General features: G+C 39.1%; 1 protein-coding gene across 1 annotated transcript in view; it reads left to right on the top strand.

Moving 5' to 3' along the window:
• The first annotated feature begins 783 nt into the window (after positions 1–783).
• The window catches only part of LPCAT2 (lysophosphatidylcholine acyltransferase 2), a 69659-nt gene continuing 53154 nt past the window's right edge, over positions 784–17288 (top strand). Inside the window, exons 1-4 of the mRNA XM_007167594.2 lie at positions 784–1120; positions 13900–14039; positions 15321–15538; positions 16850–16962. Of these exons, the coding sequence (XP_007167656.2) occupies positions 950–1120; positions 13900–14039; positions 15321–15538; positions 16850–16962 (642 nt within the window). The 5' untranslated portion in view covers positions 784–949. The remainder of the gene's footprint in view (positions 1121–13899; positions 14040–15320; positions 15539–16849; positions 16963–17288) is intronic.

Below are 17288 nucleotides of genomic sequence, written 5' to 3'. Positions count from 1 at the left end.
GGACTCTCAGCGGTAACTGATAAATATCCCACCCAAACGGGTTTAAGCAAAAACAAAACATACACCAGAAATCAAACCCACCCTGGATAATTCACCCTCTTAATGGAACAGCCCAGGGGGTTGCTCCTTGAATTGCTGGATTCAGGTTGTTTATCTAAGTTCCGTTTATCCCTGATTACGAAGGGGGCAGCGGAGGCTCATGGAGACACTGATTTGACCAAGTCAAAGAGCCAGTAAAAGCGAAAGGAGGGGTTTCCCTGGTGGCGCAGTGGTCAAGAATCCACCTGCCAATGCAGAGGGCATGGGTTAGAGCCCTGGTCTAGGAAGATCCCACATGCCCCGTAGCAACTACGCCCGTGTGCCACAACTACTGAGCCTGCACTCTAGAGCTCATGAGCCACAACTACTGACTGAGCCCGTGAGCCACAACTACTGAGCCCGCGCGCCTAGAGCTCGTGCTCCGCAACAAGAGAAGCCACCGCGGTGAGCAGCCCCCGCTCTCCGCAACTGAAGATAGCCCGTGGGCAGCAAGGAAGACTCAACGCAGCCAAAAATAAATAAATTTCTTAAAAAAAAAAAAAAAAAAAGCAAAAGGAAATCCAGGTCCGCCTGACCCTAAAGCAGAGAACTCAGCCTAAACTCTCACTGGGGGTGCCTTGCTCTGAAGGAAAAACATTCACCCCCAAGGAGGCTGAGGTATTAATCCCAAGAGTAAAAGCCAGACAACCTAAAGGGCTGGGGGGGGGGGGGTGCTCAGGGGGGTGGGGCCAGGGCCTGGGCGTGTTCAGAGCCAGAGGGGGCGGGGCGAGACCGGAGGGCGGCTAGGTAACTTTGGCGCCTGCGCAGAGACCCCGGACTCTTAAACTGCTCCCCCTCAAGCCTTGGCGGCAGCGGTAGCTCGCACGGACCGCTTTGGTCTCTTCACTCCAGTGAGACGCCGGGCTCGGCCATGAACCGGTGCGCTGAGGCGGCGGCGGTGGCGGCCTCCGGGCCCGGCGCGGGCGTCGGGAACGCGGGGCTGCGGCCGCGCATAGTGCCCCGCCAGGCGTCCTTCTTCCCGCCGCCCGTGCGCAACCCCTTCGTGCAGCGGACACGGCTGGGCGCGGCGAGGCGCATCCAGGTGCGGGGCGAGGGTCTGACAGGGGACGTAGATTCAGGTGCGGGGCGAGGGTCTGACAGGGGACGCAGATTCAGGTGAGGGGCGTCTGACAGGGGACGCAGATTCAGGGGAGGGACGTGGGTCTGAGAGAGGAGGCAGTTTGAGGGGGGCTTGGGTCTGTCAGGGGAGGTTGTTGTCAGAGGGGAGTGCGGGTGTGAAGGGGAAGTGGCTGAGGAGGGCGTGAGTCTGGGAAGCAAGGCTCTGAGGAAGACAGGGATGTAGATCTGAGAGGGGAGGGCTTTTGAAGGGGCCATGAGTCTGCAGGGGACAGAGCTGCGGGACTGAGAATTGAGGGCCCTTGGAGGATGGTCTGGGGGCGTGTGTGAGAAGAGAAGATGCAGAGAACATGTGGGCCTTGGAGGAAGGTCCTAAACAGGAGGAGGCTGAGCAGGAAGGCCATTGGCGGAGGAAACATTCCACGCTGAGAAGAGGGGATGACTCTGGGAGAACTTCGACTTGAGTGTGTGAAAGTCTAGTGGGACGTCGTCGTAGCACAGGAGAGTGGGTTTGGGGAAGTTTTTGCTTTGCCGCAGGGAAGGAGAGGAGTCAGTCTGGGATGGGAAGAGTAAGGGAGAAGGCAGAGAGCCCAGGGCTGGAATGAGAACAAGAAGAAAGGCTGGGATGATCGGGCTGAGCGGGGGCATCCAGGACGGGCAATCACAGTCTAAGAAAAGGGATAATATGGGGCAGCTGAAGGGATTCAAGAGTTTTTGGTCCTGAATCAGTTTTCACCCAAACACTTCTACATTCAAGGATGCGAAGCAGCTCAGACTTTCTTTCACTGTTACAAACGGCTATATACAAAAAGGAAGTTTCCTGTCCTTTCCTTTTTCTTGTAAAACGCTGCATTTACCATTAGCACTTACACTCGCTCTTTGGACTTCCTGTTTGGTGAAGTTAGTGATCAGAGAACAAGATAGACTATGCAAGCTACGTTTGTCCTCTGTGTTCTGCATGGAAAAAATGGTTTTAATATTTTCCTGTCCATCTCACCCATTTATTTACTTTGGATTTGAAATAGTATAATTTTTGCACGGCGTACTTGTGTGCCCTGAGACTGTTGTTCTCTACGATGCAAGCAGGTTAAGTGCTGGGCTAAGCAGCATGGGATGGTGGTTAGAATAATGGTAGATGGGTGTCTGGTTGAAGAAAGGTGTGAGAGAGGAAGATAGTGAATGTAGTAATACCTCTTTGTAAAGAAACTAAATGTTTAAAAATTTGATCTTCATGTCTTTAAATGGATAGATATTCCCTTTATATCTTAAAACTTCTGAAACACTTAATAAATACATTGACTATCGTTCAAGATTCCTTTTGGTCTGATTTAGTCAAATCGGTCATACTTAAATGAAAGTCATGTCTGTCTATTTGGCTTCATGTTTTGGAGAGAGGCTCAAAGTGGCATATTTATAAGTATTTATATTGTACCTGGAGTAAATTATTAAGTTTCTGAGGGTTTTTTTTTTTTAATAGCGTGCCTGCAACCATTTTGAGAGCACTTTCAAATAACCCTGTAAGAGTTGTAGTATGATGGAAAGATCACTAGTCTTAGTCAGAAAACCTGCTCAGGCCCTGCCATTTATTAGTTGTGTAACTTTGGCCAAGTCACTTAACCTCCCTGAACTTCACTTTCCTCATCTATTAAATTGGAATAGTAATACATGGAAGAGGGATTAAAATTTAAGTGAGATAATGTGTGAAAGAATCTGGTATTGTTTGCTGATCTTAATATTGATAGTTATGCTATTTGTTATCTACAATTGTATACTGCACTTAAAATTTACCACTCGGATTGGATAGAAATGAATATAGTCTCAATATTTTTTTAAAAATTAAAAATGCATGTAGACCAGAGATTCCAAAGTAGTTTCAATGGCTTGAACAGTCTGGGTAAAAGGAAAATTTAAATAGACATGATTGAAAAACAATGTTGTCTGTATTATCCAGTTTAAAAGATTGATATACTTGCATTTAAGTATGATTCGCTATGATTAAATCAGACTAAATTTAATCCTAAATGATGATCAACGTCTTGCTTAAGGACTGGTGTGACTTTTGCGTCTCATTATAGGGCTTAGCTTTACTGCTCCCCTTCTCTTTTTTGACAGTTTAAGGGTCTGCTACATAGTGGCATATAAAAAATTAGCCTAGCTTCTATTTCCTCAATAGAATATGGAACTAAAATGAGTGTTTGGTTGTAATTGTGGGGTCATTTACCATACCAAAAATATTTGTTGGTTGCCTACTATGTGCCAGGCACACTGTTAATCCCTGGAGACATAGCAATGAACAAGAGAAATAAGGACCCTGCCTATTTAAAGCTTGTATTTCACTGAAAAAGTTAAACAAGCAAGTACAGAAATATATAATTCCATGTTTTAGTAAGTGCTATGAAGAAAGTCCAGAGAAGAAAATAATCCCAACAGAGTGTTGAAAGAAGGCCTTCCTACAGAGATGACATATTACCAAATGGCAATATAATGGGTAATCCTCTTAATTCGACAGAGTTACTCAGAATTGATTTTGTCATCTTAATAATGTTTAAAGATTAAAATTTTAAATCAACTTTGTGTATATACTAGCAGCAAACAATTGCAAAATGAAATTAAATAATCTCATAATAGCAATAAAATAACATTAAATACGTAGGAATATATTAACCAAAAGCATGTAAGACCACTACGATGAAAACAACAAAACACCGTTGTGAGAAATTAATGAAGATTTACGTAAAATGAAGAGATATACCATGTTTATAAGTTTGAAGAATCGACGTTATTAAGATGATAATTCCTCCCAAATTGATCTATAGATTAATTGAAATCTCAGCAAAAATCCCAACAGGCTTTTTGTTTGTGTGGAAACTGAAATTTATGTGGAAATGCAAAGGATCTATATTAGCCCAAAAAAAGCTTGAAAAAGAAAAAGTTGGAGGACATACACTACCTTATGTCAAGAATTACTACAAAGCCACAGCAATTAAGAGAGTAGGGTAGGGCTTCCCTGGTGGCGCAGTGGTTGAGAGTCTGCCTGCTAATGCAGGGGACACGGGTTCGAGCCCTGGTCTGGGAGGATCCCACATGCCGCGGAGCGGCTGGGCCCGTGAGCCACAATTACTGAGCATGCGCGTCTGGAGCCTGTGCTCCGCAACAGGAGAGGCCGCGGTAGTGAGAGGCCCGCGCACCGTGATGAAGAGTGGCCCCCGCTTGCCACAACTGGAGAAAGCCCTAGCACAGAAACGAAGACCCAACATAGCAATCAATCAATCAATCAATTAATCAATAAAAAAAATAAATAAATAAAATCTTTAAAAAAAAAAAAAAAAGAGAGTAGGGTAGTATCGACAGAAGGACAGATGAATAGATCAGTTGAACAGAATAGAGAGCCCACATGTATGTTCAATTGATTTTTGACAAAGTGGCCAAGAAAATTTATCGGAGAATGTCAAGTCTTTTCAAAAATTTGTTCTGGGGAATTCCCTGGTGGTCCAGTGGTTAGGACTTGGCGCTTTCATTGCTGGGGCCAGGGTTCAATCCCTGGTTGGGGAAGTAAGATCCCGCAAGCTGCAGCGCAGCCAAAAAAAAAAGGAGGGGGGATGGAATTGGTTCTGGAACAACTAGATAAATCTATGGATAAAAATGAAACTTGATCCCTTCTGCACACTACACAGAAAGTAATTTAAGATGGATCATAGTCTTGAACATAAAAACAAAACTCATATATCTTCTAGAAGAAGGAGAAAATATAAAATATCTTCATGATCTTGAGATAGGTAAAGATTTCTTAGAAAGGATGCGTAAGAGAACTAAACAGAAAATAAAAATTGAAAAATTTGTCTTCATCAGAATTAAAATTCTTCTCATCAAAGGATACCATTAAGAAAATGAAAAGGCAGATTTCCCTGGTGGCTCAGTGGTTAAGAATCTGCCTGCCAATGCAGGAGACACGGGTTCGAGCCCTGGTCCGGGAAGATCCCACATGCCATGGAGCAACTAAGCCCATGTGCCACAACTACTGAGCCTGTGCTCTAGAGCCCGTGAGCCACAACTACTGAGCCAGTGTGCCACAACTACTGAAGCCCGCGCACCTAGAGCCTGTGCTCCACAACAAAGAGAAGCCACCACAGTGAGAAGCCCAGGTACCACAATGAAGAGTAGCCCCGGCTCACTGCAACTAGAGAAAGCCCACATGCAGCAACAAAGACCCAACACAGACAAAAATAAATAAATTAAATTAAAAAAAAAAAAACAAATAAAGAAAATGAAAAAGCAAGCCATGGAATGGGAGAAAATATTTTCAATACATGTATTGAAAAAGAGCTTGTAAACAGAACATATAAAGAACTACTACAAATTGATAAGAAAAGGACTAACTACCCAATAAAAATGGGCCAAAGACTCGAACAGACAGGTTAAAGAGATGACCAATAAGCACATGAAAAAATGTGCTCACCATCGTTGTTCATCAAGGAAATAAGAATTAAAACCACAATGAGATATCATTTTACACCCACTAGAATGGCTTCAAAGACTGACAACACTGAATGTTGATGAGGATGTGAAGCAACAGGAAATTTCATACTTTGTTGGTGGAGATATAAAATGATACAACTACTTTGGAAAACAGTTTGGCATATCCTGGCCCAACAGTTTCACTCCCCTTGAAATGAAAATGTATGTCCACATAGAGACTCAAACATTAATGTTTACTCATAATAACTAAAAACTTATAATAGGCTAAATGTCCCTGAACAGATTAATGGATAGATTAAATGTGATATATTCATACAATGGAATATTACTCTGCAATTAAAAAGACTATACTACTGATACATATGACAACATGGTTGAATCTCAAAAATATGAAGTGAAAGAAGCCAGACATAAAAGAGGACATACTGTGTGGTTTCATTTATATGAAAATATAGAACAGGCAAAAATTATAGTGAAAGAAAGACTGTCAGTGGTTGCTATACACTGAGGATATATTGACTGCAAAGAGACACAAAGGAACTTTTCTGGGTGATGGAAATGATCTATGTCTTGATTATAGTGGTGTCTGCATAGGGTTATGCATTTGAAAACCTCATACTTAAAATAGGTGCATTTTATTTTATGTAAATTATGCTTTAGTAAAATTGATTTTTATAAAAGACTACAAACACCAAATGTCAGCAAGGATGTACAGTAACTGAAATTCTCATACCCTACCAGTGACACTTTAAAATGATACAGCCACTTTGGAAAATTGTTTGGCCAGTTTCTTATAAAGTTAAACTACATCTATGACCCAGCAATTCCACTCCTAGGTATTTACCTAAGAGAAACGAAAACAACTATTCCCAAAAAGGCTTGTAGAAGAATGTTTGTAGTGGCTGTATTCATAACAGCCCACAACTGGAAACAGCCCAAATGTTCATCAACAGGAGAAAAGACAGATTGTCATACGGTCATATAGTGGAATAATACTCTGCAGTCAGAAAGAATGACTTACTGAGTCAGCTCTACCCACCACCAGAGCCTCCCATCAAGCCTCTTAGATAGCCTCAACCACCAGAGGGCAGACAACAGAAGCAAGAAAAACTACAATCCTGCAGCCTGTGGACCAAAAACCACAGTTACAGAAAGACAGAGAAGATGAAAAGGCAGAGGGCTATGTACCAGATGAAGGAACAAGAAAAAACCCCAGAAAAACAACTAAATGAAGTGGAGATAGGCAACCTTCCAGAAAAAGAATTCAGAATAATGATAGTGAAGATGATCCAGGACCTCGGAATAAGAATGGAGGCAAAGATTGAGAAGATGCAAGAAATGATTAACAAAGACCTAGAAGAATTAAAGAACAAACAAACAGAGATGACCAATACAATAACTGAAATGAAAACTACACTAGAAGGAATCAATAGCAGAATAACTGAGGCAGAAGAACGGATAAGTGACCTGGAAGACAGAATGGTGGAATTCACTGCTGCGGAACAGACTAAAGAAAAAAGAATAAAAAGAAATGAAGACAGCCTAAGAGACCTCTGGGACAACATTAAACGCAACAACATTCGCATTATAGGGGTCCCAGAAGGAGAAGAGAGAGAGAAAGGACCAGAGAAAATATTTGAAGAGATTATAGTCGAAAACTTCCCTAACATGGGAAAGGAAATAGCCACCCAAGTCCAGGAAGCGCAGAGAGTCCCATACAGAATAAACCCAAGGAGAAACACGCCAAGACACATAGTAATCAAAGTGGCAAAAATTAAAGACAAAGAAAAATTACTGAAAGCAGCAAGGGAAAAACGACAAATAACATACAAGGGAACTCCCATAAGGTTAACAGCTGATTTCTCAGCAGAAACTCTGCAAGCCAGAAGGGAGTGGCATGAAATACTTAAAGTGATGAAAGGGAAGAACCTACAACCAAGATTACTCTACCCAGCAAGGATCTCATTTAGATTTGATGGAGAAATCAAAAGCTTTACAGACAAGCAAAAGCTACGAGAATTCAGCACCACCAAACCAGCTCTACAACAAATGCTAAAGGAACTTCTCTAAGTGGGAAACACAAGAGAAGAAAAGGACCTACAAAAACAAACCCAAAACAATTAAGAAAATGGTCATAGGAACATACATATCGATAATTACCTTAAACGTGAATGGATTAAATGCCCCAACCAAAAGACATAGACTGGCTGAATGGATACAAAAACAAGACCCATATATATGCTGTCTACAAGAGACCCACTTCAGACCTAGGGACACATACAGACTGAAAGTGAGGGGATGGAAAAAGATATTCCATGCAAATGGAAATCAAAAGAAAGCTGGAGTAGCTATACTCATATCAGATAAAATAGACTTTAAAATAAAGAATGTTACAAGAGACAAGGAAGGACACTACATAATGATCCAGGGATCAATCCAAGAAGAAGATATAACAATTATAAATATATATGCACCCAACATCGGAGCACCTCAATACATAAGGCAACTGCTAACAGCTATAAAAGAGGAAATCGACAGTAACACAATAATAGTGGGGGACTTTAACACCTCACTTACACCAATGGACAGATCATCCAAAATGAAAATAAATAAGGAAACAGAAGCTTTAAATGACACAATAGACCAGATAGATTTAATTGATATATATAGAACATTCCATCCAAAAATGGCAGATTACACGTTCTTCTCAAGTGCACACGGAACATTCTCCAGGATAGATCACATCTTGGGTCACAAATCAAGCCTCAGTAAATTTAAGAAAATTGAAATCATATCCAGCATCTTTTCTGACCACAACGCTATGAGATTAGAAATGAATTACAGGGAAAAAAACGTAAAAAAGACAAACACATGGAGGCTAAACAATACGTTACTAAATAACCAAGAGATCACTGAAGAAATCAAACAGGAAATAAAAAAATACCTAGAGACAAATGACAATGAAAACACGACGACCCAAAACCTATGGGATGCAGCAAAAGCGGTTCTAAGAGGGAAGAATCCTAAAACTGCCACCAGAAAACTGCTAGAGCTAATTAATGAATATGGTAAAGTTGCAGGTTACAAAATTAATGCACAGAAATCTCTTGCATTCCTATACACTAATGATGAAAAATCTGAAAGAGAAATTATGGAAACACTCCCATTTACCATTGCAACAAAAAGAATAAAATACCTAGGAATAAACCTACCTAGGGAGACAAAAGACCTGTATGCAGAAAACTATAAGACACTGATGAAAGAAATTAAAGATGATACCAACAGATGGAGAGATATACCATGTTCTTGGATTGGAAGAATCAACATTGTGAAAATGAGTATACTACCCAAAGCAATCTACAGATTCAATGCAATCCCTATCAAATTACCAATGGCATTTTTTACAGAGCTAGAACAAATCATCTTAAAATTTGTATGGAGACACAAAAGACCCCGAATAGCCAAAGCAGTCTTGAGGCAAAAAAATGGAGCTGGAGGAATCAGACTCCCTGACTTCAGACTATACTACAAAGCTACAGTAATCAAGACAATATGGTACTGGCACAAAAACAGAAACATAGATCAATGGAACAAGATAGAAAGCCCAGAGATTAACCCACGCACCTATGGTCAACTAATCTATGACAAAGGAGGCAAAGATATACAATGGAGAAAAGACAGTCTCTTCAGTAAGTGGTGCTGGGAAAACTGGACAGCCACATGTAAAAGAATGAAATTAGAATACTCCCTAACACCATACACAAAAATAAACTCAAAATGGATTAGAGACCTAAATATAAGACTGGCCACTATAAAACTCTTAGAGGAAAACATAGGAAGAACACTCTTCGACATAAATCACAGCAAGATCTTTTTCGATCCACCTCCTAGAGTAATGGAAATAAAAACAAAAATAAACAAGTGGGACCTAATGAAACTTCAAAGCTTTTGCACAGCAAAGGAAACCATAAACAAGACGAAAAGACAACCCTCAGAATGGGAGAAAATATTTGCAAATGAATCAACGGACAAAGGATTAATCTCCAAAATATATAAACAGCTCATTCAGCTCAATATCAAAGAAACAAACACCCCAATCCAAAAATGGGCAGAAGACCTAAATAGACATTTCTCCAAAGAAGACATACAGACGGCCACGAAGCACATGAAAAGATGCTCAACATCACTAATTATTAGAGAAATGCAAATCAAAACTACAATGAGGTATCACCTCACTCCTGTTAGAATGGGCATCATCAGAAAATCTACAAACAACAAATGCTGGAGAGGGTGTGGAGAAAAGGGAACCCTCTTGCACTGTTGGTGGGAATGTAAATTGATACAGCCACTATGGAGAACAATATGGAGGTTCCTTAAAAAACTAAAAATAGAATTACCATATGACCCAGCAATCCCACTACTGGGCATATACCCAGAGAAAACCGTAATTCAAAAAGACACGTGCACCCGAATGTTCATTGCAGCACTATTTACAATAGCCAGGTCATGGAAGCAACCTAAATGCCCATCAAGAGACGAATGGATAAAGAAGTTGTGGTACATATATACAATGGAATATTACTCAGCCATAAAAAGGAACGAAATTGAGTCATTTGTTGAGAAGTGGATGGATCTAGAGACTGTCATACAGAGTGAAGTAAGTCAGAAAGAGAAAAACAAATATCGTATATTAATGCATGTATGTGGAACCTAGAAAAATGGTACAGATGAGCCAGTTTGCAGGGCAGAAGTTGAGACACAGATGTAGAGAATGGACATATGGACACCAAGGGGGGAAAACTGCGATGAGGTGGGGATGGTGGTGTGCTGAATTGGGCGATTGGGATTGACATGTATACACTGATGTGTATAAAACTGATGCCTAATAAGAACCTGCAGTATAAAAAAACAAACAAAACAACTAATACTAAACTTTCATTGGGTTATTTGTATGGAAATATGTTAATATAAATGTTTCAGACATTACATGAAATTTCTAAAAATCTTATATTTGTATTTGTATGGAGATATGTATGGAAATATGTTAATATAAATGTTTCAGACATTACATGAAATTTCTAAAAATCTTATATTTGTATTTGTATGGAAATATGTATGGAAATATGTTAATATAAATGTTTCAGACATTACATGAAATTTCTAAAACTCTTATATTTGTATTTGTATGGAAATATGTATGGAAATATGTTAATATAAATGTTTCAGACATTACATGAAATTTCTAAAAATCTTATATTAGTATTTGTATGGAAATATGTATGGAAATATGTTAATATAAATGTTTCAGACATTACATGAAATTTCTAAAAATCTTATATTTGTATTTGTATGGAAATATGTATGGAAATATGTTAATATAAATGTTTCAGACATTACAGGAAACGTCTAAAAATCTTATATGTTCTGGTATAATGTTATAAGTAATAATCCTAGTTATTACTTTAAAATGTATATCTCAGAAATAACTAATTTTCTTGTCAACTGCATTATTATGAACTTTCATCAAATCTTTAACCATGGTCATTTTTAAGTCTTTTGTCATTTACAGACAGTTCTGGGTGTACTCTGATGATTTTGCAAATATGTTCCTATAAAAGGGTTTCATCTTCAAGAAATTCATGGAAAAGACTCTGACAAGTACAGGTTTCTGGTAACTGACTGTACTGCTGAACTGAATGAATAAGCATTTTCAGAACTCTAATGAAAAACTGATGAACTCATAAAAGTGCTAACAAAAGATCAAGATGAAAAAAAAGAAATTAATTACATGGGACTGAGTGAACTGATGAGGATGAGTATAATTTTTGTGACTTTCTGTCTGAATTAAAAAAAAAAAAAAATCCCACAAGGACTCAGAGGAAAAGAATATACAAATCAATTTTCACTGCAAAGTAAAGGAGCTGTTACAGTGGAGGATTACTGGACTGAATGTCAATATTATGACATAGTATAAGTGTGTTTCATGTTTGGTAATTGCAATCATTGTTGCTTTTGTTGTGGTCATCCATGTACAATGCTTGGTGTCAGTCTATTTATCTCTTGTAAAAATAAAATACAGTGTGTGTGTGTGGAAAAAAAAAAAAAAAGAAAGAAACTAAGGCACAGGAGGCTCATTACCTGCCCCCCGCCAAAGTCGTTCTGTAATATTAGTCCTGGGATTTGAACCCACAAAGGCTGATTCCAGAGCCCTTAGTCATATTTCCTGAGTGACCCAACCACATGGTTATCCTACAAGTTTCCTAACTCACCTCCCTTTGGCTGGTCTGTCCCTCAACCCAACTCCCACATCTCAAACCCTAAGGTCCCCTCTCCTGGCTCCTAATCTGTTGTTCAAGGAAGTGGAGGCTCAGGCTCCCACCTTCTTCTTGTTTCTCCAGGTATAAGTACCTACTGAATAGCTACTAACACATTTGACTACATTTTTAAAAAGAAGAAGAAATTAAACATTCCTCCAAGGCCACAAACAATTCAACAAACAAAGGGCAACTCAGTGGGGACTGGGAAGGGGGGAGGGGCAAGAAAGTGGTAGGGGGTTAAGAGGAGGAAAAAAAAAAAAAAAAAAAAGAAAGAATGACTTACTGACATCGAAAGCAACATAGTTGAATTTCACAAACATTATGTTAAGTGGAAGAAGTGAGACACACAAGAATGCATAATGTATGGTTCCATTTATATGACACTCAAGAACATGCAAAACTAATAATATATGATGATAAACATCCAGCATTAGTTGCCTAAGAGGAAAAGGATTGACTGAAAGAGGTATGAGGCAACTTTCTGAGTGGCAGATGTGTTCTGTATCTTGATTGAGGTGATGTTTACAAGAGTACACATTTGGGCTTCCCTGGTGGTGCAGTGGTTGAGAATCTGCCTGCTAATGCAGGGGACAAGGGTTCGAGCCCTGGTATGGGAGGATCCCACATGCCACGGAGCAACTGGGCCCGTGAGCCACAACTACTGAGCCTGCGCGTCTGGAGCCTGTGCTCCACAACAGGAGAAGCCGCGACAGTGAGAGGCCCACGCACCACGATGAAGAGTGGCCCCCGCTCGCCGCAACTAGAGAAAGCCCTCGCACAGAAACGAAGACCCAACACAGCCAAAAGTAAATTAATTAATTAATTAATTTTAAAAAAAAAAGGGGGCTTCCCTGGTGGCGCAGTGGTTAAGAGTCTGCCTGCCAGTGCAGGAGACGCGGGTTCGAGCCCTGGTCCGGGAGGATCCCAAATGCCCCGGAGCAGCTGGGCCCGTGAGCCACAATTACTGAGCCTGTGCGTCTGGAGCCTGTGCTCCACAACAGGAGAAGCCGCGACAGTGAGAGGCCCGCGCACCGCGATGAAGAGTGGCCCCCGCTCGCCGCAACTAGAGAAAGCCCTTGCACAGAAACGAAGACCCAACACAGCCAAAAATAAATATAAATAAATAAATAAATTTATAAAAAAAAGGATAGTTTATTTCACTTGAAAGGCATTATGGGATAGGATTAAGAGCAAGAGCTTTATAACCACATTGGTTTCAAATCCTGTTTCTGCCACTTACTGTGTGATCTTAAGCAGTTTAACTTAATTCCCTCTGTGCCACTCCTTTCTTGTATGTAAAACAGCTTAAGGTTGTAAGACTCAGATAAGTTACTACATGCCAAGTGCTTAGAGTGCCTGGTACATAGTAAGCACTATTATTTGCTGTTCTTATTTATTTAGTTTTTATTCTTATTCTTATTTAGTTTTTATTATTTTTTGTATTTCCGCCCCCATCTCCTTATTGTTAGTCATAAAGGACTGGCAGGTATATAAAATAATACATTTACTTCTTCACACTCTCATGCCTTTATTAATATTCATCCTACTTATAACTCTCAAGAAGCTATTTCCCCCCTCTTACCTTGCCAGCTTCTGCTTGCTTCTTAAAGCAAGATGTTTCAGCTTCAACTCCAGGAAGCTTTCCCTGACTACTAAGCCCAACAAACCTTTTCTTTGTTCCCCCAGCAGCCCCTATTCACATTCACTGATATACAGATCAGGTAGTACTTGGTTTTCTTCCCTGTTTCTTTTGCTGCTTTGTAGGCTTTGTGAGGTCAGATACAATGTCTTATTTTCTTTGTGCTTAGATCCTTGTTTGGTATAGGGTAATGGCCAATTCATCTTTGAGTGAATGCATGAATAGCATAAGATTTTCCTCTTATGTATTTCTGTTTGATAACTACAGCATTAAAATAATGTCATCTATTTTTTTAATCAACTTTGATTTCAGATTTTCTTTCTTGGAATTATCCTGCTTCCAATTCGTGCCCTGTTGCTTGCATTAATTTTATTACTGGCGTGGCCATTTGCTGCAATTTCAACAGCATGCTGTCCTGAAAAGCTGACCCACCCAATAACTGGTTGGAAGAGGTAAGAAATAACTATGTCTAAATATTAGGAAAATCAAGATAAAGAAGAGTTTGTCAAAGTTTAGTCAGTGATCAACAATTATGACTCTGAATATAGAATATTTTGGAATATAGTTGTTACAGGCTATGTCACTAAAACTAAAAAACAGGAGGTATGGAAATTCTGTGAAGGGATGAGCTCTTTATCTTTAAATAAATAGAGATCTCAACTCTAAACTACAGGGCAAGGAGAGATAGGTCATTTCCCTGTGCCCTCTGGAAAATTTCTTTGGTTTTCTGTGTCTCACTTCTCCTTACCGTGAAATTAAAGTTAGAGAAATTTCCTCAGGAGTTAGTTGCTTAATAGTGCCTCACTATATTATTATATGAATTTTGAGAGAATTCTATAGGAAGCCCATTTTTTAAAGCTCCCACTGGATGTCTTATGGGAGACATTTTTCATGCAAAGCTATAATGCTTATTCACATACTGAGATGTCTGTCATGTGTTTGCGCTTCTAGGGCTATTTTTTGTTTCTCTTCTCAACTGAGTTTATCAAGGACAGAGACTGGATCTTACTTGTCTTGTGTGTCCAACACAATTCCTGGCACAATTTGATGAATTAACTAATCTTTAATGACAGATTCTTTTTAAAGAGTAAACAATTCAATTTCTGGAATTGAAATTTCTTTGTTCCAGAGAAGTGAGATGGTAAATTTACTTCTTAAGATTCTTGATGATGTCTAAGGGCTATAATGATATAGGTAATAAGGCTTACTTTTAAAATTTGATTCCTAAAATAATTCTGAGGACAATTTCCGCATGCCGGTTCTAAAAGTGTTTTGGGAGGTAGCAGCTTCCTTGTTACACAAATATAGATTTCCAAAGTGACTCCTTTGAAGGACAGTACTGATTTGGATTTCTCAGTGGTGGATGCATGTTGAAGATTCATTCTTATTACTTTATAGTCACAGAATAAAGGAGCCACTTATTAGCCACATGGCCTTGGTAAAATTACTTCTCTGGGACTCAGTTTTCATGTCTGTAAAATGGGGATAATAATAAATGCTATCTATTTCATAAAATTGGGCTAAGGATTAAAGAAATTAATATGCATAAATTACTTAGAACAGTGCCTGGCAGAAAGAGCTCCACTGAAGTGTTAGCTATTCTTCTTAGCTCACGTTTTAAAATGAAGTGCTCCAGCTTGTCTTGGTTTTTGCATTGTGCTTTAGAGTAAAACCCTGCTGTTAGCTGCAGTTGGCAAAGCTAATTATGTCCTTTTTTGTATTTATTTCCAAAGGAAAATTAATCAGCCAGTCTTGAAGTTTCTAGGCCGTGCCATGTTCTTTTCAATGGGATTTATAGTTACCGTGAAAGGAAAGATTGCAAGTCCTGTGGAAGCACCAATTTTTGTTGTTGCCCCTCATTCAACATTCTTTGATGGAATTGCCTGTGTGGTGGCTGGGTTACCTTCTATAGTATCTCGACATGAGAATGTGCAGGTGCCTCTGATTGGCAGTAAGTACTTTATAAGATAACAGAGATAAAATATTTTCACGCTCATGCTTTCAATTTAGAAAATCATGTATAGTTCATTGGTAGGCTTTTTTAAAACTTTAAAATAATAAAACACTTCAAACATATTTCCTTGCTTTTAATGAGGTACTATATCACAAGAATGAATTTATGAAAAAAGATTAAAGACTTCCCTATCTGTACCCTTATCATTCTTTTTAAGTCTAAACTCTGTCACTGCACCATCACCTCTTTCTGCTCCTAAATAGCCAAAAAGAACAGTTTTTAAATACCAAACATGGTAGATTTTTTGGAGAGAGAATTTAATCTAAGAATCTGTGAAAGCACTGGTTACATGCTATTTCAGTGAATTTCTCTTCAGGGTATTAGACTGATAAATAAATGCACTAAATCTTTTCTCCTAACTCTGTTTTCTTCATTATTGCCCAGATCTCCATGAGAGGCAAATGTGTAACTCTTCGAAAATTATGATGTGGAACAATTAACGCTTCCTGCCATAAAAAATAATGAAGCAATTGAAATGTTTTTCCCACCAGATGCTTTGCTCTCTCCCCAGGGGATTAGTCTCCAAGTAACTGCTCCCAGTTGTCCCAAGGTTATTGCCAAGCATCAAGTGGTGAGAAAGTGCGTGTGAAAACTGCCTGATGTTGCCTTGGTACTCTGGTGAAATAATAGTAGTTCTTACAGCTTTGTCATTCATCTAAGAAAGACAGACTCTCTCTCTCTCTCTCTCTTTTATTTTTAAGGTAACCACCTTGCTTTGTGTAATATGACATTTTCCCCAAAAGTTGTTTAGCAATAGTCTTTTGGTAAATTGAGGTTTATTTTGCATGTGCTAGGAAGCTACCTACTTAAAAGACTATTGCGCTGAAAATTTTAGTAAGATAAATAATAATTGCCTCCTACCCACGTATACTATGACTTCACATAATCAGTTTGCAGGATATTCCTGAAATAAAACAAGATAATCTTATAGTATATTCCAAATGTTTAATGTCAATTGAGGAAGAAGTCTTTTAGGGAGAAAACTGCATTTGCTTCTTTTCATATTCCTGCTGCTAACTTCTGTTAAATCAGTGAAATATTTTTAGGTCTAAATATCCACCTATCCTTTTGAAACTGGAAGCTAAGTTCTAATAAACTTTGAATTAGAGGGCTTTTTTAAGTTGTTCTCTTTGATTTGCTATCATTTTAATTTTCCATACAATTTGTTTTATGATTTGTCTGGTATCATTGCTGTAGTAGCTTTAGCCCCAAAAATGACTTAGTTGTGACTTTTCATTTGTTTTAAAGGAATATTGCAGGCTCTGCAACCAGTGTTGGTGTCCCGTGTAGATCCGGATTCTCGAAAAAACACAATAAATGAAATAATAAGGCGGGCCACATCAGGAGGGGAATGGCCCCAGGTAAAACACAGTAGATGTTTATTTAAATATATTGAAAGTTTATTTATTGTACACTTGTATACATACTCATTAGGATCCACAGATCCAATACTGGGGGACACCTTCTGCTAGACATCTAGAAGCAGAATAAATGAGTGAGGATTAAAAAGTCCTCTTCCCCATGAGATACTCTGTGGAATTAAATGTATCATTCTTTTTTATTCTCCAAACTCTTTGAACTGGTTTTTACTTTGTCTCATAAAAAGTAATTCTCTGCCTCTGAATTTATTTACCCTTTTAAAGATGAGATACTGAAGCTCAGTTATACTCAACAATATGTTGGGTTT

This window comes from Balaenoptera acutorostrata, chromosome 19, assembly GCF_949987535.1.
Source record: "Balaenoptera acutorostrata chromosome 19, mBalAcu1.1, whole genome shotgun sequence".
In the NCBI taxonomy this organism is placed as follows: domain Eukaryota; kingdom Metazoa; phylum Chordata; class Mammalia; order Artiodactyla; family Balaenopteridae; genus Balaenoptera; species Balaenoptera acutorostrata.
Note: the sequence above shows the minus strand (reverse complement) of the source record. Positions and strands in the feature narration are given on the sequence as shown.